Genomic DNA, 27,591 nt, shown 5'->3' on the forward strand with positions numbered 1-27,591 from the left:
TATACTGCGGTATACGCCTCTGTATATACCTCTCAATCACAGAGTTGAAACGTTAAACGAAAAAGTAAATCTGGCAACGATAAACACTACGATTCTTTCAATTGATCGCGAACGATTTTAATTTGCTAGGGAAAATCGATATATAAAGGATAAAAGGTTAAAACGATCGTTTCATTCAGATTTTCTATACAACTCGAGTAATTTTACTACTCTTGAAAAAAATGCTGTAGCTTCGAGTATCGATCGATTAAAAGCCGCCGGTACTCAACTTAAAATTCTTCAGGTACGGCCTCTTTAACTGAGAAATATATCCTCCATCACTGGGCACGTTCAGAGACAAAAAGACATAGATAATCGTATAACGTGTATCACGAGGACGAGTTTCGATCCTCGATTGCAACAAAGTTACTTCTAAAGTGTCGCGATCGTGCGACACGTATCGAGCAAGTTCGCGAGCGAGCCTTCAAAGAAACATCTTACGAAGTTTGAATATTCCTAGATACTTGTTGAAGTTACAATTTGTTTTTAAAATTACATTTCGCTCGCTATATTTATCAGACGGGGCACTTTTCGCGTATAGATTTTCCGTTGACGAATAATAAATACGAATAATAAATCTTACAATAATTTATAAAAATAAATTCCACGAAGAATCATTACTTAGTTATTTTATCGAGATAACGCGAGAACGAAAGGACGACGTATACGTACAATTTTAATACTAATTGAGCTCGACCGTTTTGTTAATTTAATCGTACCTTTGACAAGTTGACAATTTTACCACGTTTGTACGATAATTTCCCTGTATTTCGGATAGATGGATATAACAGGCTTTCGTTTTCGTTATGTTTCGCGGTTTAGCGGTTTACACCCATTGCATCCATTTACTGGTTATTCATATTTGCCGATTTTAACACGATAAACCAGAGAGAATACGTATATCTTAAAACATCCAAAGCGTCGCCACGTGGTTTTCTTGCGAAACCTTCGAGATTTAAATAATACACGTTGTCGTGATATATTAAAATTCAATTAACACGAAGAAATAATCAGAAGTTTATACATTATCTGGCTTTATAAATCTCGAATAAATATCTGTTAAACTTACATTCTCAGTTTCAGTAAGAGAATCAAGTTAAATTATTCTGTATTGTTCTATTGGAATATCATACCTCACAGTTTATGACAATATTCCGTTTATCGTCGAATTTTACATAATCCGTGGAAGCATAGATTTGGTAGAAACAATGAATTATACTTAATATGTATACGCAATTAAACCACTTAAACATTACACGTACAAACGAATGTAATATTGTATATAATTAAATATGCAAATAAGACATACAATGAAATATGAAATTCAAGCATGATACAACAACGTCGCGCGGTACAAAAGCATAGCGTTAGATTTAACAGAATATTATTCGTCTAATTGTAAGAATGGGAAATACAAATTAAAATCAGCGATCGTAAGATATGATTTCGGAATAACGAACGGGAAACTGGTACATCGAAAATCGATATTTCGCTAAAATATAACGATATAATTGTAATTGCAGGTTTAACTGGAAACTCGTATAGAGATAGAAAGCTACATATACGAAGATATAACCGAATGTAGAGATTTCGTTTGGAAGAGACGAGACATAAAGTAATACGGTCAACTCAGTTTAGTTCCAGGTAAACCACGTGTTGAAGCTTGGCACGTTTGCGTGAGAATCGAACTACGAGGCGTAACAGTATATAAGGCTCGGCCGAATATAGCCGAGTTATCAAACTTGGCAATAGCAACTACTAAAAAGTTTCGAGTGGAAGAGTACGCATGGAATTATCGCTACGTTTGCCCTGAAAAGAGTATCGATGTTTGCTGTATTAATTAAAAATATTTTTCCTCTTTGATAGCGGCTCGACCAAATCAGTTATCTTTCAAGTTCGATCTTCAACATCGTTGCCGGTTGTTCGTTTCAATCTCCGAATCGAAGAGCACTTTTCAAGCTCTCGCAGTTTCCATCGTTAGATACGATACGATATATGCCATACAAGTTTGATATTCAATCGTATTATTAACATTATTTAAATACAGCTTGTTTCTTCTGCAAACTTATAAAGTTATTGTTGAGAATTTTGGATAATAGCCGAAACAATGGTATAGGAACACTAAATTCACACTTAGAATTTATATTAGAATAGGTCTACGGGGTGGTTGGTGACTGGTGATACAAGCGGAAAGGTGGTGATTCTACGCGAAAAAAGAAGTCGAAAATATAGAATAAAAATTTTTCGTTCGAGGCTTTGTTTTCGAGAAAGACGACTTTGAATTTTCGCTCGGTACGCGTGCGGTACGTTATAACGGATCTCACTGTAGATCGTTGTCTCAATGGAAAAATAAAAAAAAAAGTTAAAAAAAAATTTTTATTCTATATTTTTGACTTCTTTTTTCGCGTAGAATCACCCCTTTTCCTCTTGTACCACCAGTTACCAACCACCCTGTATATTTATTTGATAAACGATTTCAAAGATATTCATCGATACACACTTGCACGCGTCTCAGCATTTTCTTTGTCTCGTCTTCTTCCATACCAGATTTTTAATCGACTGAACAGTTTACATTCCTTTGTTTTCGAGACTCCGCGCATACGCATACTTCTATACACTGATATTCGCATACATGTATCACTACTACGCAGCTAATCTAGTCTAGCACATAAAATTATGCATATCTCAATAGTTATAAACATCGATAATGTGCTTTTACGGTATTAAATTAGAGTTTGAAATAGAAAACCAGATCTATACGTAGCTAGACTATACTCACGTTGTAATTAATATACAGAATAATGTTCGCAGAACACGGTAAAGTTCATAGTTTTATTTATAAAAAAATACACGATAGCGTGATTCTAGAATGGTTTTCAATTTATTAGTTAGTTGGCTAGTTTTTCGTTATTCTCCGCGCAAAACATTTATCGGTCATAAAGCAGCCATTATCAGTAATTAGTCTAATTTATACTGAATGATTTAAAGGAGCGTAGGGTAAACAGTTCGCGAAATTGCTTATCGCAATGACACGTTTCACAGGGAGGATATCCTGATGTTTTAATTCGTTCTACCATAACTCAAAGATAATTGAGTCATTTAATAACAATGATAAACATAATTCACGGATGCTATGAATATTCAACCATTAACATTGAAATACCAACGAATATAGCGTGAACGAACGATCCGCGAAACACTTATGAAACCTTCCGCGGTCAAACGAAAACACGCGTGACTATAATCAACTTTTAAATTAATTTCAAAGAAACAAACTCTGCGAAGGAAGAAAAAGAAAAGCGTAAAATCACCGTAAATTGCAACGGTCTCTGGAATGATCCTTTTAAAACCACCGTGTTTAGATTTGAATCTCTGGCACGATAACCGGGCGAGTTCGGTTAAAAACTTTGGCTCGACAGAATTCCGCAAGTTGTATGTATACGCTGCGTAAGAAACTTGCATATATAAATAATGCATGCATGTGTATTACGAAATACGCCACGAAACATCGAAAGGCTAAGACCTGAGACCGATAACGTTCAAAATATATTTTCGTTAAATATCAACGACTGTCTCAATGCCCACCTTCCTTCGGGATAAGCGAACAAGATTTTAGTGGTACGAATCGCGCAAGAATACTGGAAGACAATATGAATTTGAATACGATAATCGCCTTGAAACATTGACGGTCTCACCAATCTTGTGTTTGCATTGAGAACGATGATAAATATTGTAGCATCGTGGACGAGGGACCTAGGGGGGTGTCGTGCGAATTGTAAACGAGCGGTTGCTGAGCGTGTGTATGATGGGGCTTAAACGAAAGATATCAGAGAAAAGACAAAGGGTTGTTAAGAGACATAAACGAATTAACGGCAGTATGAGTTGAGAAGCCAGAGAGTGCGGATTGCGTTGTCGAGATAGTGTCGTTAGCGTTGCTGAGAGAGAGTTGAATCTGTGTTGTGAATGAGAGTTGTTAATTAATATACGTATATATACGTATATATACGTATATATAATATATAATACGTTGTTACAATTAGTTCATGTTAAGTAACCATTGTTTTCTGTTTAATCCATTTATTATTAATAAACTAATTATTATTATATTTACGATACTACAATATTATTTATCTGTGAGCTGTATACTTAATATCTTTCTTTTCTTATTGTTTACAACAGTACTGTAGGAAGTTATACCACAATTAATTTATTAGTAATAAATGGATTGTACAGGTGTTGATTAAACAGGGAACGATGGTTGTTTAACGCGAACTAAATATAACAGCGTGCTATAATTAAGATAACTAGATAGTTAATTTGCAACTCTCGTCACCACGGATCCAACGCTCTCTCTCACGCGGACCACACTCTCTCGACAACGCTAGCAACACTCTCTGCCTGAATTCTCGGTTCACTCTCTGGCTTCTCTACCGACACTGACTGTTAATTCGTCTATGTTCCTTAGCATCCCTTTGCCTTTTGTCTTAGCTCCACCACGCACGTGTTCCGCAACCGCTCGTGGCCAGAGTCATGTAGGGCTTTTTCACGAAATTATTCGATCGAAGGATCAACGACACATTCATGGCCCTGTCGGCACCTCTGCTTTCTCGCAACACTGTTTATGGTTCAGTCGATTCTTAGGCCTCTTGTCCACGATACTACAGTACCATGTAATTAAATGGATAATTGAAATTTCGAAAATTTTTGACTAATCCAATATTTTTAATCGAAGAGAGTGATGGAAATAGGAAGAAGATATAAAAGAGATGTAAAACCACTTCGATCGTAGATTTGTTTCCTAGTCTTTCTATTCGATGCTCGTGTCCCGTGTATATGAGGAAAACAGGAGGAACGAGGGAAAGACAATATTGACCGAGGAAGACGAGTAAACAAAACATTTATGTAGGGAACTGGCCGAACAGCCTGCACCTTGCTCAGTCTCGCTGGTCGAAGGAACGCGTTCATATTTTTTCTATTCGTTGGACGTTACTGTTTGTCGACCTCTTGTCGCTCTAAATTACCACCTGTGGTTACTCGATAAACTTGCCCGGTTGGAGAAAGATTGCGCCGCGCGTGAAGACCTCGCGATCTCGCCAACGAAAAGCAAAAAAGGGAAGAAAAAATAAAAATAACACAGGTACGGGTCAAAGGTATAATCTGGCGAAGTTTCTGGCGTCAATTGCCTGCACAATTACGAGTTTTACATCGCACGAGCACACAACATGCAACACGAACTTAAAAAAAAAAAAGAAAAGAAACGATCACGAGGATTATAATTTCGATGAAATTCGGATAAGTTTTGCCAGTACTTCATCTGGACATGCAAAATTTGTCACGCGTTAACAGCGCGATGGAAGAATTAGGAAGTACGTGTAATAAAATTTGTTTCTACGATATTTGTGACAAAAGCAACGCGTGTCTGACCATAGACAGACCTCTTTCACTTACGCTCTCTTGCGAACAAGCAAACAGTACGTATTGCTATCGCAAACCTACGTTTCTCTTTTGTTATCCATACGAATAAGTTAGGATTTGTAGCGTTATTTTTATTATCCGTAGAAAACAATATGAAAAACAGAATTACAAGAAAAGAACGACAGAAATTAATATATAGAATCGATGTACACGCCTATTTGAGAGAAGGTTAAAATTCTACCTATCCGACGAGGAAAGAATTAATGAAAACCGGTAGAAAATTAATTACGCGAAGCCCTTGCTATCAATGTTATCATGCTCTAATTATGGTGGCGAAGGTACATGCGAAGTTTACACGAAACGCGGTGTAGCATCGCGATAAGTAAAATTTACCGCTTAATGTACGAACATGTATATAAAATGTGAACGTAATGCTAATTACAGTTCTCGGTCTCGTAATCGGATCGATAATCCGATTACGTGCAATTGTAATGTGGAAAAACTATGAAAAAAACGCGATTCGCGAACGCGCGATAGTCACAGGTTTGAAATTACCTTTCTTACAACGCTACCTCCGATTTTCGTCGATTTAACGACGTACGCTAATCAGATTCTACCTTGTTGATGCCCGTGTGAAACACACGAACACGATCCGTGTGATATTACCCGCAACAACCGCGTCGTGTTTTCACGCTTGAAAAACAGACGCATCTTTCGCCAATCCTTTTCGCGTAAAATACATTTTTCTTGGAATTCGGATTGACTGAAAGCAATATAGTGATACAAAGAGAAAAAGGAAGTTTTCGATAGACTGGATTAATATCGTTATTTACATATTTAGATAAAGCTGTGGTCGTTTAATTCAATTCTAGATAATTAGGTCGAACGGTTGAATTCAACAAGTTTTAGAAGAAACGAAACGTATAAAATTTTTGGCGTAGCTCCAAAGAACGATGGTCTTCGTCGTTAACCAACATCGGTTAACCTTTCTTGGGAATTTCTATAGCGTAACGGAACAACAACGAGCCCTAAGAATACCAGAGACCGGAAACTTTTAAGAAATCGTGCACGACGAGGAATTTTCTTGCGCTTTCTCGAGCTCATCAGCTTTTCGAGTTCAACGACTTTGCTCAGGTTTCTTACGTACGGGTTGAAAACAAAGGAACTAGAAGAAAAGTCGACGGCTTGCGTTCTAATTACAACCGACGTGGTAACAAAGTGAATTTCAACGTTTGTTTTTCTATCCACGCCTTTTTCCATTGAGCCGACAATCTCGAATAAAATAACATTTTATTCAACATGGTGAATGGAAATCATGCAGTTACCAGAGAACCGCGATAGTTTGTGCCTAACTCTCTATAAAATAATCTAAAATAATCGCAACATTCGACATTTAAAGGTGAATTCGATTAAAATGGAATTGCGCGAAATGTAAATATAAGATACAGAACGCAGGAGAATTTTCTATAGAAAAACTTCTCTATAAATAAATTTCTCTACGCCTTTCTATTAATTGAAACTTAAATTAATTAATTCAAACTCGATACAATTGCAGGAAGCTCTATCGGCTAAGACAAATTTTATATTGTCTCGTCGATCATTCTATAGAATTTATCACGGAAAAAAATAGTTTTTCTAAAATTAACTTAATACCTCGATTCGATACGTATAATAAAAAGAACCACAGAGCTTGGTATATTGCGCGTCCAATTTATCCTGATACTTCGACGAAATATTTATTCTATATTTGAGAACTCACACACGCGACATAAGTTTGAAGATATCCTTTCCTACTAGAACTCTGGGTTGACATAAGTTTGTAGCATGTACCGGATATTGCATTCTTTGAGAACATCTTTCACGAAGGGCAGAATCGCAGTAGTATAGATTGCTTTTTAAACCGACTCACTTCGGTCTCACTGTGATACATTCGAACCTATCCTAGAGTCTAAATTAAACTTGCCACTGTATATAAAAAAAAATAAACATTTCCATATTTTACTATTATTGACTGTTTTATTTGATAAAAATTTTCTATTCCTCTCAACAATGGTGATGAGTAAGCGAAGTAAAAGTTTCTTTTTAAAAAGATATAGTTACATCGCAGTAACAAACGACGTAAGTATTAAAATTAGCAAATACAATGTATATTTTGTTAAAAATCTTCACTTCCCTCGCTTACGTCATTCGTTCTATTTTAACTTCTCAGTTACCATAGATGTACCATAAACACATAACAATAGAAAATATTTATTTGTAAAAAGAAACCTTATTTCCAAGCAAAGGACCAACAGCAACAGGCACGAGCTGACATATTTCAAATAAATTAGCACACTATGCGTGAGAAACGTTAATCGACCGTGATTCGTCCATGACGAAAAAATATCTTTGATCTGGGATACCGGTTTAGGGTTCGTTACGCACATTTCCTTCGGTGAGATGAGATTTTCGATTTCGTCAATTAAATCGTACGTCTCTAACGATAAATCACTCTGAACATGCTCATCGTTCTAAAAAATACATTCCATCTATCGTTCCAAATATTAAGAAAATTAACTTGGTTAATTATAGGAGTTCCAAAATACGATTTTGTATATAATATATTCAGAAATAGTAGAATATACTGTTAAAAGAACTTTAATTGACCTATTAACTAACAAAGACGACTCGATTTATTTTCTTAGGAATTAATTACGTTCTTGCACTTGTACATATTATCCTTACTTAACTGATTTAACCTTAAAATCCACCTAACTAACATTAACCTACAAAATTTTTTATTCTCTACCCGAAGAAGATTTTAACCAAGAAATGACTCAGATTAAAAAACTGCGAACTTATATTTTACCAACGAATCAAAAAGCAGCACTAACAGCGATCAATCACGTTTACCGTCAAGAAACGGCGAGGAGCAAAAAAAGGCGATGTAAACAAGACAGACATCGAAGACATCTACGAACGATACGCAATCATCGTTTTTTGCGACCTCGTAGGAATTAGCTGCAAAATGTCGGCAAGAAAAACGATTTAGGCTTGGCGTGCCCCTGCGTAACACGATACATGCCCCGAAAGCTGTCACATCGAAGGACAACGTTATACCCGATTGCGAGACATGTACACAAGAGAAACATCGAGGGAAACGATGCAAACCGGCAAACACTCAGCCCAGAATCCTCTTATCCAAACAAAGCAACCGGAGTTGTACACGACGTGTGTACGACGCGACGTGTATACGACGTTAAGCGGTCGAGTATGTGTGTTGCGGTAATAGCGCGAACTATATCCCGAATTGTGTCTCTCTTTTCTATCTCTATTCGCGTCTCTCGAGGTTACACACGCCAACGCATCGGGGAAACGGAGAGAAGCAACGATGCACAGCTGGCTTCGAACAACGCTTGTCGTTTTCTTCGCGAATCTACACTTACATGACTATACGTATATACATATAAGCATTTAACATACACACCTGGTCGGGCCGACTCAAGGTCAGGTCACTAGGCCGCGGACGCACACACAGTGGTTGCTTATCTCTCCAAAACTGTAACGGCAGTGGCGATAATCCACTCGATGACAGTCGTCATAACCTCTGCTCTCGTTCGTCTTTCATCGATGAATGTATCTTCTACCTGTTCGCATTTGGCCCTGGAGAAACAGCCCAGCCACAACAACAACGAACAAAGATCACGAGAGAGCGACTCGCCCTTGCACACGACGGATCAGCACGAACATGCGACGACGCAACGAGAACAACGTTGACACGTCTCGACCGCGTTTTACCGAGAGCACCGACACCAACCAAGTCGAAGGACAAGAACCGTGCTGTGCACCTGTGTGTACGTGTGTCAAAACGAGTCGCGTTTTCCTCGAGCGGAGTAGTGACAACAATCGACCTGACCTCTTCGAGCCTCACCGAAGAACTGGCGGGCTCGTGCGCTCGCACGCACCCGTCATCCCCTCCACGGCTACGCGACACCTATCTGCTCCACCGTAAACCCTCGCTACTTCTTCCCCTACTTTACCTCCCCTCCATCGCACCAGACGCCATCCAGCTACCCCTATACTCTTGCCGCGATTCGTGTACACGAATCGCGAGAGCGCGGAAAATTTAAAGACCAGACTTAATTATAACTCGAACTTGGCCAGAAGTCCAGTCTCTCTAGTCGGTTCGTCCGCGTTCCGTGTTCATCGCTTTCCATTTTCTTCTGTCGTGATCAACGCTTCTATGCAACCTAATCGACGGGTATACATCGGGTAGCATCGGTAAACTGTTTGCCATTTTATAAATACACCATCGTATCTAGACGTTTTAGTCGATTTTTGATAACTAAATGAGAATCTAAAAATGTAGAAGTGTCCTGAGAATTCATATAATATACGAAACCATAGAAATTTCTAAGTATTCGTTATAATATTTGATGGGTGAAATAAATCATTATTTACGTATATCCCCATTTCTCTGCTTATATTCACAAAAACATGAAATTGCATAAGGACAAATTGCAATTGCAAGATACGCGAATATTGCTGAAATATATAAAGTAATGGCCGAAATACAATTATAGATTAAATTATTTATTTAAAAACTTACTAAAGTTAAAATTAGATGTGGTTCGTTTTGTTTTATACCGATGCTAAAATAGTAAAAACTAAGCAAATATTGAGATACTTGATACGAGTTCCCATTTCGAGTCGTTCATGTGATACGTTTATTACGTTTAAGAGCGTAAGAGCACAGAAAATTGAAAGATGAGGCTTAATTGTATCGTTTGATTCTCGCTAGTTTATTCGTTCTGATCATCGTTTTTCTTATTTACTGACTCCTTGAAACTAGAATAGATTCTTTCGTGACGGTACAATACATTTGATCGCGTTACACGTAGATTGGAATGTGGAACTTTAGATTAACCCGTGAATGCACAATTTATACGGTCAATTTCACGATATATACATATATATTCATATATATATTCCTGATTCTCCAGCGACTACTCTGAGTCATTGATGATATGGTTAACTCATCGCGCACAATCGTAGAATAATTGCTTACCACACAACACCTGCGATCTTTACATATTCAAATTCGAATCTATGCGTAAACGGTTTGATAAATAAATCATGAGAGGATGAGTGATGGGGAATCTTTAAATATAAGTACAAATTGTACATTTATTACCGATATAAATCCATTTCGTTCGATAAAGAGAAATACGAATTAAAAATTTCGGAAAGTTAAGAAAGAACATTCAAAAAGCGCTTTATTTTTACGGTATAAGATATATTTTCCGGAATGATCAACTGATCTTTTTCGATTGTGCAGTGCAATCATGTGTTTCCACATTTGTTATGTAGATACGGTAGTGCTTGGTTTGGTATGCATTCCTACAATGTTCGTACATGTATATGTACGGACCCAGATTCCCTGCAGCATACGTGATTATTATCAAATAGGACGTGAAATGCATGTGGCTTCGAGGAAAAAGGAGATTTGATCTGTGCATTCAATTAGTAATTGATTTACGGTTCGTTTCGATAGATCAGTCAGGAATAATTTTGAAAACTAGAAAATTTTCATCTACGTATATAACTATATTTTAACAACGATCATGATCATTATGATTGTGTGTTATAAAAAAACAAAATTTTTTACCAGTAAAAGTAGAAAAATAACATTTTTGTAGTTTTACTGTTCAGGAGAATAAGTCGTGTAAATAATAGTATTCTAATAAAGTATAACCATTTTATTTTTTTTTTTTTTATATCTTGTGTTTTTAATCGCGCTCTTGAATTGAATCGCTTGGGTGAGGGTGTATTACATACATACATAAAATTCAGATGAATTTAAAGCGGGATACAATGAAATGAATTCTTTTCTGTATCGAATCCTCCAGGTAAGAACGTACGTTTTATGCAAAACTACGCATAATATTTCGATTAAATTAAAATACGTCATATTCCGGTAAGTTCCATTCAGTTTTGCAACTATTCATTGAATGTATCACGTTTGCACTCTGAGGTAATTGACTTCCCGTGCACGCGATCTTTTTCATTAATAGACAATGTTTGTAATTACGTATTATTCATTCTCTTTCGTCCTTTGTGCAACACGTACGAAAAGAATTGTAACTATCGCTTTCAAACGTCATTTTTCTCATAATTTTGTTTTCTTGTAAACAAAATGTAATTCATCGCTCATATTAATAATATCATTCACAAACATTAAAGTTAATGTCTAAAGCGAAGTATATACATTTTTTATTCGTTATAAATAAAGATGTACCAAAAATTCATAATTTTGATAAGAAGATGTAATCTACGAATCTATAAAGATCTTCAATTCCCTAAAATCCTAAGAATCTTCAACATCTACAAAAGATAGAAAATGTATAGATCTTCGCATTGAACGGGTATATCAGAACGTGTTCTTACAAATTTCATGAATTTTAAACATTCCCCTGTTGTTTTCAACGATCAAAGAAAGTTAGAAATCAGAACTCAATGATGGTTTGAGGGCCATGACAGACATCAGAGATACCAGAACGATTTCGAGTAACGCGAGATTGCGTGGCGCTGCTACTTTCGCTGCTGGCGCCTTATTTGCGTAGGTGCGTTTAGGTGAAACAGACATACATATAGAGGAGTGTACAATATACAGCACGACATAGAAGCTAGCCGCGACTTCATTCCTCACGGCCCGGCGCGCCGCGAATCGATAAACGGCGACCATCACGCAACACATAAACCCATCCTCGCTAACCACCCCGACCTCTACGACCGGCTGCACCATTCCCCGGATCGTACGGCATCTGTACGCTACACATCGTGTTATCATTAAAGTAGACAGAGCTTTCGGTACATCGGCACTTTCAATAATGACGTAACGTCTTCTCTCCATCCTTTTCATTCATTTACTGATCTCGTTTCTCTTTCATATCTTTTCGCGTCTTTCTTCTTTCCGTACTCTAATTTTCAATTCTAAACCGATGGAATCGATGAATTTTAGGATAATAGAAATCTTTAATTGTGATAAATACCGATTTTGGTACATCCAACTTGAACGATGATATAGCATTTCCACTCTTCTTCCTACCCTACATTCACTCACTAATCTCGTTTCTTCGCACTCGTATGCAATCAATTGGATGCTTCACCCATCTTTTTGGGTGTTCTTTTTCTTTTTACGTGTGTCGATAACCATAGAATCAGCCTGAAAACAAGAGGATTATGTATCTTTGTGCGATTTCGATGACTTTTTTTAATAGAAAATTGAAAACAACTTGTGAAGTACTTACATTATAAAACAATCGTTTCACAATTCTTTAAGCTAAAAAAAAATTATTTGTGTCATATATTGCTTTCTAGCGGAAAAGAATGAACTTAAAAATTCGGAAGAACAGCTATACAAAACGGGGAGAACGTGACAGATTTACTAAAGAGGAAAGCAAGTATCTGAGTATCCGGAAACGAGGTTATTCTAGATCGTATGCAATAGCGGCGAATGCGAATCATTATCATTTGCATTCATAATATGTAGTTGCAAGGTACTTAAACATAATCGCTACTTTCAGTAATATACAATGCATACGCGTGTATCTTATTAGGGATATAATAGCTAAAACAGATAAAAACGATTATCCACTATATGTAGATCTTAAATTGATAGAATGTACAAAACATACTCTTTAACCTTAATTTTGTTACAATATACAAGCTCAAAAATGTACATTGAAAATATGCGATTATATAAAATCTGTAAAACAAATAATTCCGCGTACTTCACTGTTCTGTTAGATTTATCTGTTTATTTACTTTATAATGTGGGAGTGTATAATGTACATACCTATACTTACACACATTACACACATGTGAAACATACACGCTAAACACATACCTGCATACATGGTTCAAGTCCGATCGTGCAATGTCTTCGCAATGTACGTTCATCGTTATTTAATGAACAAATTATATTTGCAATTCGTATATATTTAATCTTTTTAACAAATATACGAATTATTTTCGAATGAAATAAATGATAAATTACATATAAGCGCAATCCATTATATTAAAAAACTGGAAAAAAATACTTTATCATGTTGAAAAAGATACACTTTTACGAAAGAAGATCGAATAGCATTCTGTAACGAGCAAAAATCGTCGAAAGTTTGGCGCGAAAATGAAGTGCGCATGTAAGAAAAGTGGCGGACTAGGTGGAGCTAGCAGCGCAGTGAAAACAGAAACCCAAACCGGTCATGGAGGCTAGTTAACGACTGTGCGCCGCGCTTGTGAATAGTAATTTCACCAGAATATTGTGATATTTACACGGACGACAGAAAATCGACAGAAATATCGCCGGTTTAGACGAAAATGGGTGCATACCTGTCAGAACCGATTACGAAAAAAGTATCGAGCGACGAAGCAGGCAAGAATGTCGCATTCGGCGCGAGTTCCATGCAAGGCTGGCGAATTAGTCAAGAGGTAAGCTAAAACCCTCGAGCGGCCAGTGCACCGTTACCCAGTTTCGTTTCGGTCAGAGAACGGTTTGCCGGTTCACCGTTTCACCAGAGTATTACGACATTCATCCTGATCTATCGCAAACGTAATCCATCTATGTGTCGAAGCGCGAAATTCAGTCTATTCGATTCGAGAACGACAAATACTGCGTTGATAGTAACAAGAGTGCTTCGGCGTTTCGCTTGTGAACAAAACAGTACTGTTGCAAAATTAAGAATATTCATTGTCATGGTTCGAAGCCACTTCCGAAATGAAAGTTTTCACAGCCTATGAACGCTTCACGTGTTTCAGATTAATCTAATTAACTTGTTATTGTTTTTAATATAAATATCAATAACAGTACAATCTGTTTTTGAATTTAGAAATGAGTAAATAATATCATTGTTAAACTCACTGTGCCCAGAATAATATTTGTTATCCATGTTAGAATAACTTTCTAATAGTAACCTTATTTATTAATTAAAATATTAATTTTATATGTACATATGATAATTCACATGAATCTTTTTAAAAAATTTCCAATTAGTATATATATAAAATATACATTTGGATAAAAAATATAATTATTTGTTTATAGGATGCACATAACTGTTGCATAGATTTTGATGAAAATGTTTCATTATTTGCTGTATATGATGGCCATGGTGGTCATGAAGTAGCAACATACTGTGCACGTAATTTACCAGATTTTATTAAACAAACTGATGCGTACAAGAAAGGAGACATTAGGCAAGCTTTACTTGATGCCTTTCTGGGCTTTGATGCCACACTTGAAAAACCTGAAGTAATTAGTATCCTTAAAGAACTTGCAGGGACATCTACCTCAGATAAGAAAAAAGATGAGTTGAATGAATCTGGTGCGTTTCTTTTTGTATTCAAACTATATTTTTATATAAATTACATTTTCATAAGTTAAGCTAATAATTATTATATTTCATAATTATTAGTTTGTTCCACCTATTTCTTTGTACAAAAATATGTTTAATAAAGTTGTCTTCATACATTACATTGCACATAGATGAAGAAGAAAATGTTAATAATCTATGTATGGAGGCAACAATGCCATTGGAAGAAGTAATGGCAAAATATCAATCAGAAATGAATCCTAATGTAAAAAATCTAAAAAACGAAAAATGCAGTAAAAGAGTATGTTCTGCGAGCCCTTATTTACGTGGTCGAAGAGGTAAAGAAAAAGCAAGCTCTTCGTCATCTGGTGCCGGGTGTTCATCATCTTCGTCATCTTGGAATACAAATGAAACCGACGTGAGTAGTTCCAGCCAACCATGTGGGTCGACTTTATCTAATATAACGAAGAGAAATGAATCTGAATGTCCTGGAAACAATGAAGCTGAACAAGTTCTTGATTCAACTACAAGTAATGGAAATGCACATGTCTCTGCACCAGTAGGATCAACAGCAGATGTGGAGGCAACAAAAAGTGCAGATATGCCTGATAGCTCTGAAGATGTAAACAAAAAAGTTACAAGTCCTGATAAAATTACATGTACAGAAGAATTAAATGCAAATGAAGTAGAATTAAATGGTGCAGAATCAAAGCGAATTGAAGATGCTGATAGCAGTAAGGGTGGGGGTGATAATGTATCAAGCAGTTCATGTACTCCAGTAGAGAATGGAGATGCAGGACAGCAAGAACGTATAACTAGTACTGGTAGAAGAAGAATTCAACCTATCACTCTATATCATACACTTTTAAAGAAAGACAACGAAGATTCTGAGGATGATGATGACGATGAAAATGATGAAACATTTGATGGTGTCCCAGAAAGGTAAACAACTTAAATGGATTAACATAATACGATATAAAATTATCCATATATTTTTTCCATTATGCTCCTATTATACAGTTTTAGCGATGAAGATGATATAGAAGATATTGACGAAGATGAAAGCGAGGAAGATGAAGACGAAGACGAAGACGAAGACGAAGATGAGGATGGAGATGCCAATATCGACGATGACGATGACGATGACGATGATAGTGAAAGTCTTATGATGGATACAGAAGAGGTATGATGACTTTTTTATGAAATATATCCCACTATTTGCGCTATAATATACATATAATTATGTTAAAATAAACACGAATTATTAATTTATACAGCCAGGATATGATAGTGGATGCACAGCAGTAGTTGCAGTTTTAAAAGGGAATGAATTATATGTAGCAAATGCTGGAGATTCCCGTTGTGTATTATGCAGAGATGGTCAGGCTATAGAGCTTAGTCTAGATCACAAACCTGAAGATGAACCGGAAATGGAACGTATAGTAAAAGCTGGTGGAAAAGTGACAGCTGATGGTAGAGTAAATGGTGGCCTTAATTTATCAAGGGCACTTGGGGACCATGCTTATAAACAAAATGTAAACTTATCACCGCAAGAGCAAATGATCTCTGCACTTCCTGATGTGAGGCATATCACAATTGAACCAGAAAAAGATGAGTTTATGGTGCTTGCGTGTGATGGTATCTGGAATTTTATGTCGAGTCAAGATGTTGTACAATTTATTCGTACTCGTTTGACACAAAATTACGAAAAATTATCAAAAATATGTGAAGAGGTACAAAATATACTTGATCACTTCTTTACTTATCATTGCTCAAAATGTATATTATTTATTAATAAATAATGTTTCATTGTAGTTATTTGACCACTGTCTAGCACCTGATACTTGTGGAGATGGTACAGGATGCGACAATATGACGGCTGTAATAGTGCGATTTAAGTCGTCGACTGATGCTGTAACGAATAGCACTGTTGCTGAAGTATGTACTGCTAAAAGATCGCTATCACCATCTAAACCGACAGAAGAAAATAATGATTGTATTGTGCAGGAAGATATGATGAATTCTTGTAAACGTCTTAAGACCGAAGCAACTATGTGAGAAATGTGTTAAATGCTATGAACTGTTGCAATCTCTGGAAACAGATGAGTGAATGTGAATTTATGTAAAATTATGTAATTCTATAAAACTGTGAATTTTGAACAGATACTCAATGGTAATCGATACCAGTTACTTCAAATATCATGTAAAGTATGTTAGTACTGGCTATTGGTGGCAGACTGATCAATTGGAGCATATGAGGATGATACTTTACTGCTAATATTTCGACACTTTAGTGCTTAATCTGATACAAATAGACAGTGTTCTTTTTCATTTAAATTAAAAACAATTGATTTTCAAAACTGTTTCACTACATCTGTTATTACTGGACAGTGTACTATACGGTCTAACGTTTTGATAATGTCATGTACAAAATATATAAGACAGTTATACAAACATAATTCTGTACAATTAACGATATAATAAATATTTCACTTTATAAGTACTTTCTATGGTAATGATAAGGTAGATGATAAGTATAAATAAAATCACTCTAAAATCATTTACTAAGTCAAAGCCTTGTAAGATTTTACAAATAATATAAGGTACCATAATGATTAGAGTAACAATAAATTTCTCAAGTTAAAACTTTTTTTATTGACTCAATATTTTGTGTATCTTAACTGTTTTATATCCTTATTGATCAGAATTCAATTATACATCATCTCATTTGCTCCATTAACATGAAATACGGAATATACTCTTTGAGTTTTTAGATAACATCCATAGTAGATATGTAATTGTACATATTTATAAATTTAGACTATAGGATTTATATTTGTAATTTAACGTGATACCATTTCTTATTTTTACGAAATAAAGTTTATTTTTGAATCCCTGGGTATAGTGGTTGAATGGATGGGTGTGCGAGTAGTCTTAAAATGTGTAAACTGTATTGCATAATAACGCCAATTGCGTACTACGCATTGCTAATTTGTGATCTTGTACTAAAAATATTGTTAAAAGAATAATAGTTATGTTATGGAATACTATCTACTTAAACTGTTTAACATATTTTTTAAATATCTGACAGTATCATACATTCTGTAAGTTTGTGACAACATGAAAACAATATTTCTAAAAAAAACAATAAAATTATAGATTAAATTTAAACATACAAACACTTTCAAAATTAATAATATATGTATTGGAAACAAACTAATTTATCACAAGAAACATGTAAAAAGTGAGGATGAAAAAAATATTTAAATTATTTATATCTTTTTAAGAAATACATACTTTATTTTAATGCCAATTATTGTATCTACATTATGTGCTTACAAGCGTTTTTCATCTTATATGATTAATTAAATTCTTTTTCTGTGTAGTTACAATACATAAGTAAGAAACATTTTTAACGACTAAACTTTAAAATAGAAACCCAACTTCATAAATTTCTTTTTATCTTACAACTATGGTTTCATTATATCACTATTTCACCATAACGTGAACATACAATACGGACAACGATTGTCTATTCACAAAACATACAAAGTTTATATTCGATAAAATAATATAGATGTTAGATAAATAATTAATATAAATTGATCACCTGCGATGTCTTTAAGATTGCTTCAAGTTTTGTATTGTTATTCATCTTTTGCAACTGCTCACATATAATTGCGGCTATTAATAGGCAGTAATTATATAACAGCATTGTTTACAATTATAACGAAAAAGCAATCATAATTTTTACGGAAAACAACAAATAATACCATTATCAAAATGATTAGTAGTATATGAATATTAGAGACAGTATGTAGAATGATTCAGAACTGATGTGCCTTTCTGATTCAGGGGTTGGAAACCTTCAGAATATGTGTGTATATTTGATGCCGTCTTATTAAGAAGGGTTTAAACCCCGACACCGTCTTAACTGCAAACTTCGTCATGAACTTATGTATAAATATCTTGTTTCATAATATATGTCACTCTAATTATGTTTAATAGTTTTTATTTATTCTCCTTATTTTGATCAACTTTTGACGCAAAAAAGTACAGACATACGTTCATAATGTACTTAATTGAATTCGGTGTATCAATTCTAATTACAAATTCAACTCTTTAATTCACCGTTAATTGTTCAATAGTTTCTAACTGTTCCATTTCGATCTTTTTTAGGGAATCGTGTTGTATACGAAGTCTCTCAAGTTCCATAGATTTTTCTATAATCTGTGCCTGTAATTTAATATATAAATGTTATTTCTAAATTGCTTAATAAATTAAAATTTATTAAATATACATTTACGTTCGCCAACTTCATAAATTTTACATACTCATATATAAAGTTAACGTTTATTTTATTTTAGAAGTTGATTATTTTCGATAAATAATTGTTATACAATAAACTATTTTAATTTTTAAATAACCTGAATTTGTTGTTTTTGAGCATCCCTTTCTTTCGCAACAGAACGGAGTAAATTCCGAGTTCCAATAGTTTTCATCTTCTCTTTTTCCACCTCATTTGCCAACTGATCTATTATTTGTATAAATTCATCGGAATTCATTTGAAATTCGGTAATTTCTGAGGAATAAAAAACAGTATCGAGTCAAAAAAGAGAACACATGTATAAAATAAGTATTTAAAAAATCATATTACAAATTGTTTCGTGGTACAATTATAGGTACAAAAGATATATTTTATATAAAAATTTAGAACATATTATTCTAAATATATGTATCATACATACAATTTAATTATTTTTGGTATTATATATTATTAAGTTTAAACATAAGTTATTATAATTATATTCAGTAAGATAAGCTTTGAAAATGAATTGCTTATACGTATTCGTATGATAACGATGAAAAAATAAACAACTTCTATATATATATATAACTTAATTTAATAGCTAATGATATACATCAAATTTCAAATTATTATAGTAGCGGTGCATTTAAAATACTGATCAGAAGCATCCAAAGGCGGTAATACAGATGGCAGTAATTACTATAGGGAAACATGTAGTACAAGCATTTGTTTTGCACAGAGAGTATATTTAACAATCGCTGGATGTACAAAAAATAAGAAATAACGCGGTAAGTTAACTGAAAAATCTTGTAAAAAATCTTGTTTGTTTAAATCGTGTATGTCAAAAGTGTACGTGTATACACATTATTTTGCATGAATTGTGATAATTTCGGTAAAACTCACTCGAAACAAAATTTTGACATTCTTCTTTAAGCTTATTCGTCTGATTTGCAACTTCTGGTTCTAATACACGAATTTTGCTTAAATCATCAATATAAATTCCATACTTTGCTAAAGGGTCAGCCATTTTCTTAAATAAACAAACGATCGACTCTTAGGTAGCTGCGCTTGCGCGTATCCAGAACTAGTCTTCGTTTCTTCATACTAGTCACTCGCCAAAATGGGAATACGATAGGGTATATTTTTTGCCGAGTCGTAAGACACGAAAGAGTAGTGAATCGTGTTTTATTTAATAAGATTTTAATATATAAGATGAGACTAATAAATGCCACATAAAACATCTTTGTGCTGGTTACTGTTTATCGATGCGTTGACACTCACGAGACGCAACGCTTTGTTCTTTCTCTGTTATATATTTTACATTTAATATTTAGAAATTGATATATTTTTTCATCAATTTATTTATTAACGTTGATACTTGACGGTCTGATATATTATCATTATCATCCGTTATGTCCGGAAACCACAAAGCTGGAATTAAATATCCTTCAGAATATGTTAAGCTCAATATCGGCGGTTCTCTACATTACACTACTTTAGGGACACTCCAAAAACATGACACTATGTTACGTGCTATGTTCAGTGGCCGCATGGAAATTCTTACAGATCCCGAAGGTGACATTTTACAATATTGTTAAAATTTAATATGATAATGAATTATACTCTGCACGTTTTATTCTTTTGCAATATCAATTGAAATTCCACGACTTAATAAAAATTCATGTTTGAAATCTTCTAATATGGAATCATATTTTCATATATAAAAATCTCATTTAATACCTTTTTTTTTAGAAATGCAATCATTGTCTTTCATTTACTTAAAACCTATAAATATAATTTACAGGGTGGATACTAATAGACAGGTGCGGGAAACATTTTGGAACAATCTTGAATTTTTTAAGGGACGGTTCAGTTCCATTACCAGAAAGCACTAAAGAAATGGCAGAATTACTTGCAGAAGCAAAATATTATTGCATTAGCGAATTAGCTAAATCTTGTGAACAAGCGCTTCTTCGAAAGGAAAGGGAAGCAGAACCTATTTGTAGAATTCCACTTATTACTTCTCAAAAAGAAGAACAATTATTAATTAGCAGTACTACTAAACCAGTAGTAAAGTTGCTTGTTAATAGGCACAATAACAAATATTCATATACAAGGTGATAATACCTGCTTCCTAGAAATTGCAGTATGCAATGAAACAAAGAATGAATAAATATAAAAAGCCTTGTCTTTACAGTACATCAGATGACAATCTCTTAAAAAACATAGAATTATTCGACAAAATGTCCCTTAGATTTGGTCGTAGAGTACTATTTATTAAAGATGTAATTGGCTCCAGTGAAATTTGCTGTTGGACATTTTATGGTCATGGTCGCAAAGTTGCAGAAGTTTGTTGCCATTCAATTGTCTATACAACTGACAAAAAACACACAAAGGTAATCTCAAATGTATATGTAATAGATTTAATTGTATATATCCTATGCGATTATGAATATAATATGTAATATGATATGTAATGTAAAGTAACATGCCAGACTTTAATGTAGAAGAAACAATAAATATTTAATTTATAATACATAGGTTGAGTTTCCAGAGGCCAGAATTTATGAAGAAACATTAAATATTTTGTTATATGAACATCGAAATGGTCCTGACCAAGAGTTAATGCAAGCAACGTCATCGCGCGGTGCAGTCAGTGGTGCACCACCTTGTACGTCAGATGAAGAAGAGGGTGAGCGTTCAGGCTTGGCTCGCCTTCGCTCCAACAAACAAAACACCAACTGACCCAACCTTACCCCCTTTGCCCCTCCTAATCCAGCAACCCTTAACGTCGTTCGAGTCCTCGCTCTTAAAACGCGAGCCAATTCGAAGTAAGATGTGTGAAAACGAAAACTAAGCAAAATTTTTATATACATGCATACATATATAGACATCTACGCATGTACACTTATATATATATGTATGTATTCTCTCGTACAAAATTGAACGATCAATATGTTTAAACTTGATTATTAGTTGTACCACTAAGTTTACAGTCTTACATTTTCTTATAATCGATATTTATACATCCTAATTATTTCACATATCTGGGATCATTTATAGAACAGAATGACAAATTCGTCTTAGATTTATTTATACTTTTATTATATCGTAAGATGTAGAAATATGTGAAAATGTGATATGAATACGTTTTCGTATTTCTTATTTTCAGATCATAAATTTTTAAAAGAACATAAATACGAGTACTGTTTATGTGCCAAATATTCATGTTAGAAGTGAAACAAGAATAAGTCGAAGTTGCCATTCTGTGATCAATGGAATTATTTACTCTTATACTCTATAACAACTTTTAAGCAGTTATTTAGAGTACTAAATTATATAATAAAGTTGCACAACATAGGATTGCATTGTTACCTGTTATAAGTATTATTATTACTATATAATTATATTATTACTATTATGGTTATTACAATTATATTATGATGATGATGATTATTATTATTATCATAGCTATAAACTCGACATGTTTATATTTTTTTTTTACAGAACAAAATTCTATGTGTCAATAAATTAATAAAATAAAAAATGTGCTTATATATACTTGCATTTTTCAACTTAAGTTCTACTAAACTGCTTAAAGGATGGTGCGGAGTGAACACTGCCAGTAAAATAATTTTAATGGAGTATATAAATTAGCCTGGTATAGTTTAAAAATGAATTCAAATTATAATTGGTTCTTCGATCTTAGAGTTACAAATGTTGGTCCTTTACTATGAACAAGACAAAAACTTTTATAAGCACGTAAGCTTTGTGTTAATTTTCATATATCATTCCAAAATGTGGTACATTTTTCTCATATTAATGCTTTTACTTTGCTTACACGCTTTCACTTATAAAAGCAAATGTATTATGATTCAATGAATACTGCAAATTAATATCACATATTCTTTTTAACATGGTGCAAACTCCTACATTTAATGAAGGGACCATATGTATTCCTATCTCGTACCTACAATTATTTTGCTGTAGGAAAATATATAAAAATCATTCATTAGTCCTTGAATTATTAAATTCTTGGATCGAAATCTCATTTTATTCTCCCGAATACAAGACGATATACCTAATATATTACAGTAATATAAATATAACAAAATTTTGCAACAAAAAACAGTTTAAGTTCCTATAATTTTATGTAAGAAAAATACCGGTATTATAGCTAGCGAATGTGGTTCATATCTCGTATTTATTATAAATCTCTATAGTTAATAAAATTATGTAACATGTAAATTAAGGTAAATGCAATATATATTATATTAATCAAAACATTATTGCTGCTTGAATTTTTCAACCTCACAGTAGAGCACATTTAATGGCCTTCTTTGGCAGGTAAAACAGACACGAGCTATAACATTTCTTCAAATTACATATTCTTATATATAAAATGAATAGAATTAATTATTCTTAAAAATAAATTAAAAATTGTACTGATTATTTATCTTTTCTTTCAGGAAACTAGTACGTCCCATCAAAATACATAGGGTAGCCATGGTCTGCTTATTAAATCTGCGAAATTCTTAATTTAGCCACATTGTATAAACCAGCACCGTTTATTAGTTAAAATATATAAAAAGCTTTGTGTGTGTCTTGTATCCGGGTGAATTGATTACCTATTAAAATTTTCAACATACATAAGCATATACATAGTTATATAATTCAATTTATTTGGAATTGAAAAATTCATCTAAATACCGCTCAAATAAGAAAATACTTTCTTATTCGCACCCCTTGTCTAGGGTTCACATTTACTTATACTTTTAAATTTACATATTGAGAATGTATACACAATTTCACAGATGAGTTTGCAAACTTGCCAAAATGTATTAACAGTAAAATATTAAATAGTAACATCATAAAAGGAACAATATTAAATTCTATCTACTAGATGTATAAATACCCCTAGTATAAGTACATGCACATGTAAATACTATTATTGTTACAAAAGACTAGAAATGATATTATATTTGATAATATTTTGTGAAAAATAGATTAAACTATAACTTTTTTATAGGTTTAAGTTTATATGACATTAAGTATAATAATATTCATGTTTCAATAAATTATTCGTGCTTTCTTGTGTGTGTGTGTGTGTGTACGCGCGCGCGCGCGCGTACACACACATATTCTATATACAGTTAACTATGGAAGTCTTCACACATACCATTAAATGCTACAAAATTTCATTACGAAATTAGTGCCAAATTGAAGTATGTTATTATATAACGATATATGTATTTTAATTAAATGAAAATTACACTTTTATTAGATGCACTTGAAAAGATTTGTGTAGGCCAACTGTATGCGAATAAATGAAAATATGTTAGTCATAGAAAAGATGATAATATTTAACATTATGTTAATGGAATGCTATACATGTGAAAATCAGAATTTTTAATAAAATTAATATTATTGTATAAATGTAATAACAGATATACACATTAAAATCATCTTCTGGTCAATGATATTTTATTATTATAAATTGTATTTATCTTTCTATTTTTATCATATCATGAATATTATTTTAGTATATAGACTGGCTCAACTAAACGGGATTAACTAAATATCCGCCTTGTTTACTGTTATAACTTCTTAGGACAAAGTTACAGTATTCCAAGAACGACATGTGAAGGTGGAAATAATTTCTTTTTATAATCATTTCTTTTATGTGATTTCAAGATTATCAGTTTTTTTTTTAAATAGAATGTCATATATATTTTTCGATATCCTTGTAGAGTCTAAAAAAAGAACTTCAATAACCATACCGTCCCCATTATTTAATTTTAAGATATTTGGGAGTAAAGTGTGTGACAAAATTAACGACAAAATTAAAAAATCGAATTTTTCCGCTAGGCAAAATTTGTTAACTTGTGAGGGCTCAAATGAAAGTTTAGAACGTAAGGAATTAATTAAAATTAGTTTTATCTAATTATTCTTCCTGATTTCTTAATTATGTTATAAGAAAAAACAAATTTCCTCTCTGTTATGTTATAAGCAAGTTTAAAAAATCATCCAATTAACCAAGAAACACTATAACCACCTAGCAGTGAAATGATGGAACTAATCTCTTTATGATAAAATTAAAAACTGAAATTTCTCGGTCTATGAGGCGAATTCTTGAACTATTCAGGAATTAAATCAAAGCTTTAACATTCCAGAAATCCTTTCTGTGTAATATTATTCTGATTTCCTATGTAATTAATTATATGCAATTAGTGCAAAGTATCCTATTTTAGATATGGTGGCCCCACCTGACAAGGCGAAGCAGTAGTACTAATAAGAAGCAAAATTTTTATTTAATAGATGGCACCACCATATCTAAAATACGGCGCCACAGTTTTGTTTCATATTGTTTGTTGACACGTTGAGGAGTACAGATTCGTAACAAAATGGGTAAAACGAAAGATATAAGTTCGGATGAAGAAAGGACTTTAGGTACGATTTTCGATGTGTTAAAAAATTAACATTTAGTTTACATAGAGACGGAAACATTTATTATATTTTTCGTTTTATAAATTTCATTATTCATCTTTAGGCTAAGTATGTTAGAGATTTAATATCAGCATTAAAGGATTTCAATGACGCTTTACAAGAATCTGTTTCGTGGAAAATTTAATACTTTTTATATGCATTTGTATTTACTTGTAATGATCTTTCAATATTTATGTTATATATTGTTTTTCTTTTAGAAACTAATGAAGTATCTCCACAAAAGAGACATAAAAAGCATAAACATAAAAAGCACAAAAAAAGGAAAGTTACTCACAATGATAATGATGGCTTTAACAATGTTGCTACAGAAACAGAAAAAAAGAAGATGTTTCGAGTTAAAATAAAAAAAGATGATGAAAAAGGGTGAGTAAAGTAAAAATATTAGTAAATAGAAAAGTTAGTAGATAAAAAGTAAATAGATTAGATATTATGTCATTTTATAAATAATAGAGATATATTTATTTTATTATTTTTTGTAGTTTAGAGAAACCTCGTGAGAAAATACAAAAAACATCTAATCTTAGCATCGCAGGTGCAAGCACTGTGCTATCACCAAAAGCTGCAACAAAGAAAAAGGTTCCAAAAAGTAATAAAGGTAAAGATAGTGGCACTAGTAGTGAAGAAGAACGATGGCTCGATGCAATTGAGTCTGGAAAACTTGAAGAAGTAAGTAATTGTAACTAGTGTTTATAATATTGATTTCTTTATGAATAGGTTTTATTTATTATAGATTAAATATATGTATTATTCTAGGTGGATGATGAGCTAAAAAAGATTAAACCAAAGGATCCAAAATTAATGACAGCACGTCAAAGAGCTATGTTTGAAAGAAAGACTGATACGGAACCAAATCCAGCTGTTGAACAACTTATGTCTTTACCAACTGGATACAAAGAAAAGGTTATGACAGCTGAAGCTATACAAAAAGCTGCTCTTAAATCCTTGAAAAGGAAACAACTTGCTGATGAGAAAAGAGAAAAAGATAAAGTATGTAATAATAACGAAAAATAAATATAATTACTATAAAATAGTATACTGGATTCTATGTAAATAGTATTCAAAATTATACTTTTATTCCCATAGAAAAAGACAATGGAAAGATTACTGAAAAAGCAAGAATCTAAAGCTTCTAAAGTTATCGGTAAAGGAAAACCTTGTAGAAGGCAAGTTCCCTTGGTTACATACCGTTTAACACTTGAAGGAAGTTCAATATCTTTACCTCCTGGAGAAGATTTTCCATTACAGCCTACAGAGGAGTAAGTCAAAATGATAGATAGTTTGAGAAATTTAATTGAAATTTTTATAAAATCAAATTATATTATTTTGTTGTGTTTTTCTTTTTCAGAAAGGAACCACCCATACAAACTCTTTGTGGTGTAAATCAATGTAAAAAGCCCAAAAAGTATTCATGCTCAAAAACGGGTGTACCATTATGCAGTTTAGAATGTTATAAAACTAATTTAGCTCTATCTGTATAATTAGTTAATATTTGAACTTGTCTGTATTAGTGTATATACATCACATTACATTTTTTAATATACATCATTATTGAATAGTTTTACAAAGAAGGTAAATATAGATAGTGTAAAATACTAGATATATATTATATTTAAAAGAAATTAGAATTTTAATTGAAACAATACGGTTTTAAATTCAATTGTTAATATTACGACTAATTTGTAAATATTTTGTACATATCATTAAGTAACTTTCATTGTAGTATTTCGAATATGAGTATTTAGAAAATGAGTTTATGTACATAATTGGAATATGTAAAGCAGAAAAAAAATATATGTAATAAATATTTATTACCTGTTTTTGAAAACAGGTAACGATATATTCATTAAGTTACCATCAAAATTTAGTAATATACCTCCCGTTAGTATTATATTTTCTTCCGGAAAATATTCGAATCTGCATCGAATGCATCTTGCATAACCAGAAGTAGCCTAGGCCTTGCTTTCACCA

The 27,591-nt window shown here is 33.0% G+C and overlaps 5 protein-coding genes and 1 long non-coding RNA gene across 11 annotated transcripts in view; 3 read left to right on the forward strand and 3 right to left on the reverse strand.

Annotated features, from left to right (window-relative positions):
- Positions 1–9,423, reverse strand: part of LOC126864619 (heparan sulfate glucosamine 3-O-sulfotransferase 5) — a 189,091-nt gene extending 179,668 nt beyond the window's left edge. For all 3 annotated transcript variants that reach the window (XR_007689255.1, XR_007689254.1, XM_050616140.1), the window contains exon 1: positions 8,921–9,423. The gene's annotated coding sequence lies outside the window, so the exon portion shown is untranslated. The remainder of the gene's footprint in view (positions 1–8,920) is intronic.
- A 1,743-nt stretch (positions 9,424–11,166) lies between these two features.
- LOC126864634 (uncharacterized) lies at positions 11,167–13,505 on the reverse strand. 2 transcript variants are annotated; one of them, XR_007689262.1, is made up of 3 exons: positions 13,343–13,505; positions 12,744–12,775; positions 11,167–12,658 (listed from the first exon to the last, which is right to left on the reverse strand). It is a non-coding gene; the product is annotated as an uncharacterized LOC126864634 (long non-coding RNA). The 2 variants fall into 2 exon arrangements; XR_007689261.1 differs by having other exon boundaries at positions 12,744–13,505.
- A 162-nt stretch (positions 13,506–13,667) lies between these two features.
- LOC126864606 (probable protein phosphatase CG10417) lies at positions 13,668–17,310 on the forward strand. The gene is made up of 6 exons (XM_050616114.1): positions 13,668–13,926; positions 14,540–14,819; positions 14,981–15,749; positions 15,828–15,990; positions 16,085–16,540; positions 16,623–17,310. The coding sequence occupies exons 1-6, from the start codon at positions 13,816–13,818 to the stop codon at positions 16,863–16,865; spliced, it is 2,022 nt and encodes a 673-aa protein (XP_050472071.1). The 5' UTR covers positions 13,668–13,815; the 3' UTR covers positions 16,866–17,310.
- A 1,492-nt stretch (positions 17,311–18,802) lies between these two features.
- On the reverse strand, positions 18,803–20,162 carry LOC126864630 (intraflagellar transport protein 20 homolog). The gene is made up of 3 exons (XM_050616159.1): positions 20,020–20,162; positions 19,235–19,389; positions 18,803–19,043 (listed from the first exon to the last, which is right to left on the reverse strand). The coding sequence occupies exons 1-3, from the start codon at positions 20,141–20,143 to the stop codon at positions 18,930–18,932; spliced, it is 393 nt and encodes a 130-aa protein (XP_050472116.1). The 5' UTR covers positions 20,144–20,162; the 3' UTR covers positions 18,803–18,929.
- Positions 20,163–20,518: 356 nt separating this feature from the next.
- On the forward strand, positions 20,519–23,774 carry LOC126864623 (BTB/POZ domain-containing adapter for CUL3-mediated RhoA degradation protein 3). 2 transcript variants are annotated; one of them, XM_050616150.1, is made up of 5 exons: positions 20,519–20,691; positions 20,921–21,233; positions 21,314–21,512; positions 21,658–21,808; positions 23,586–23,774. In XM_050616150.1, the coding sequence occupies exons 1-5, from the start codon at positions 20,529–20,531 to the stop codon at positions 23,591–23,593; spliced, it is 834 nt and encodes a 277-aa protein (XP_050472107.1). In that variant the 5' UTR covers positions 20,519–20,528; the 3' UTR covers positions 23,594–23,774. The 2 variants fall into 2 exon arrangements, with proteins under 2 accessions (XP_050472107.1, XP_050472106.1); XM_050616149.1 differs by having other exon boundaries at positions 21,658–23,774.
- Positions 23,775–25,423: 1,649 nt separating this feature from the next.
- Positions 25,424–27,470, forward strand: LOC126864621 (INO80 complex subunit B). Of its 2 annotated transcripts, none has more exons than XM_050616145.1 (6): positions 25,424–25,566; positions 25,821–25,986; positions 26,103–26,289; positions 26,377–26,610; positions 26,707–26,879; positions 26,969–27,470. In XM_050616145.1, the coding sequence occupies exons 1-6, from the start codon at positions 25,521–25,523 to the stop codon at positions 27,099–27,101; spliced, it is 939 nt and encodes a 312-aa protein (XP_050472102.1). In that variant the 5' UTR covers positions 25,424–25,520; the 3' UTR covers positions 27,102–27,470. The 2 variants fall into 2 exon arrangements, with proteins under 2 accessions (XP_050472102.1, XP_050472103.1); XM_050616146.1 differs by having other exon boundaries at positions 26,148–26,289.
- The last annotated feature ends 121 nt before the right edge of the window (positions 27,471–27,591 follow it).

Source organism: Bombus huntii, chromosome 4 (genome assembly GCF_024542735.1).
Source record: "Bombus huntii isolate Logan2020A chromosome 4, iyBomHunt1.1, whole genome shotgun sequence".
Taxonomy (NCBI): Eukaryota; Metazoa; Arthropoda; class Insecta; order Hymenoptera; family Apidae; genus Bombus; species Bombus huntii.

Bases quoted from the DNA above. Each gene is read 5' to 3' on its own strand.
- LOC126864606 (XM_050616114.1), top strand. From the start codon at position 13,816: ATGGGTGCATACCTGTCAGAACCGATTACGAAAAAAGTATCGAGCGAC. The intron at 15,750-15,827 runs GTAAACAACTTA...CCTATTATACAG, and splicing joins TTTGATGGTGTCCCAGAAAG to TTTTAGCGATGAAGATGATA. The intron at 16,541-16,622 runs GTACAAAATATA...GTTTCATTGTAG, and splicing joins TATCAAAAATATGTGAAGAG to TTATTTGACCACTGTCTAGC.
- LOC126864623 (XM_050616149.1), top strand. From the start codon at position 20,529: ATGTCCGGAAACCACAAAGCTGGAATTAAATATCCTTCAGAATATGTT. The intron at 20,692-20,920 runs GTGACATTTTAC...TATAATTTACAG, and splicing joins AATTCTTACAGATCCCGAAG to GGTGGATACTAATAGACAGG. The intron at 21,513-21,657 runs GTAATCTCAAAT...TATAATACATAG, and splicing joins CTGACAAAAAACACACAAAG to GTTGAGTTTCCAGAGGCCAG.
- LOC126864621 (XM_050616145.1), top strand. From the start codon at position 25,521: ATGGGTAAAACGAAAGATATAAGTTCGGATGAAGAAAGGACTTTAG. The intron at 25,567-25,820 runs GTACGATTTTCG...TTTTTCTTTTAG, and splicing joins GGATGAAGAAAGGACTTTAG to AAACTAATGAAGTATCTCCA. The intron at 26,611-26,706 runs GTATGTAATAAT...TTATTCCCATAG, and splicing joins AGAAAAGAGAAAAAGATAAA to AAAAAGACAATGGAAAGATT.
- LOC126864630 (XM_050616159.1), bottom strand. From the start codon at position 20,143: ATGGCTGACCCTTTAGCAAAGTATGGAATTTATATTGATGATTTAAGC. The intron at 19,390-20,019 runs GTGAGTTTTACC...TTTATTCCTCAG, and splicing joins ATGTCAAAATTTTGTTTCGA to AAATTACCGAATTTCAAATG. The intron at 19,044-19,234 runs GTTATTTAAAAA...ATTAAATTACAG, and splicing joins CTCAAAAACAACAAATTCAG to GCACAGATTATAGAAAAATC.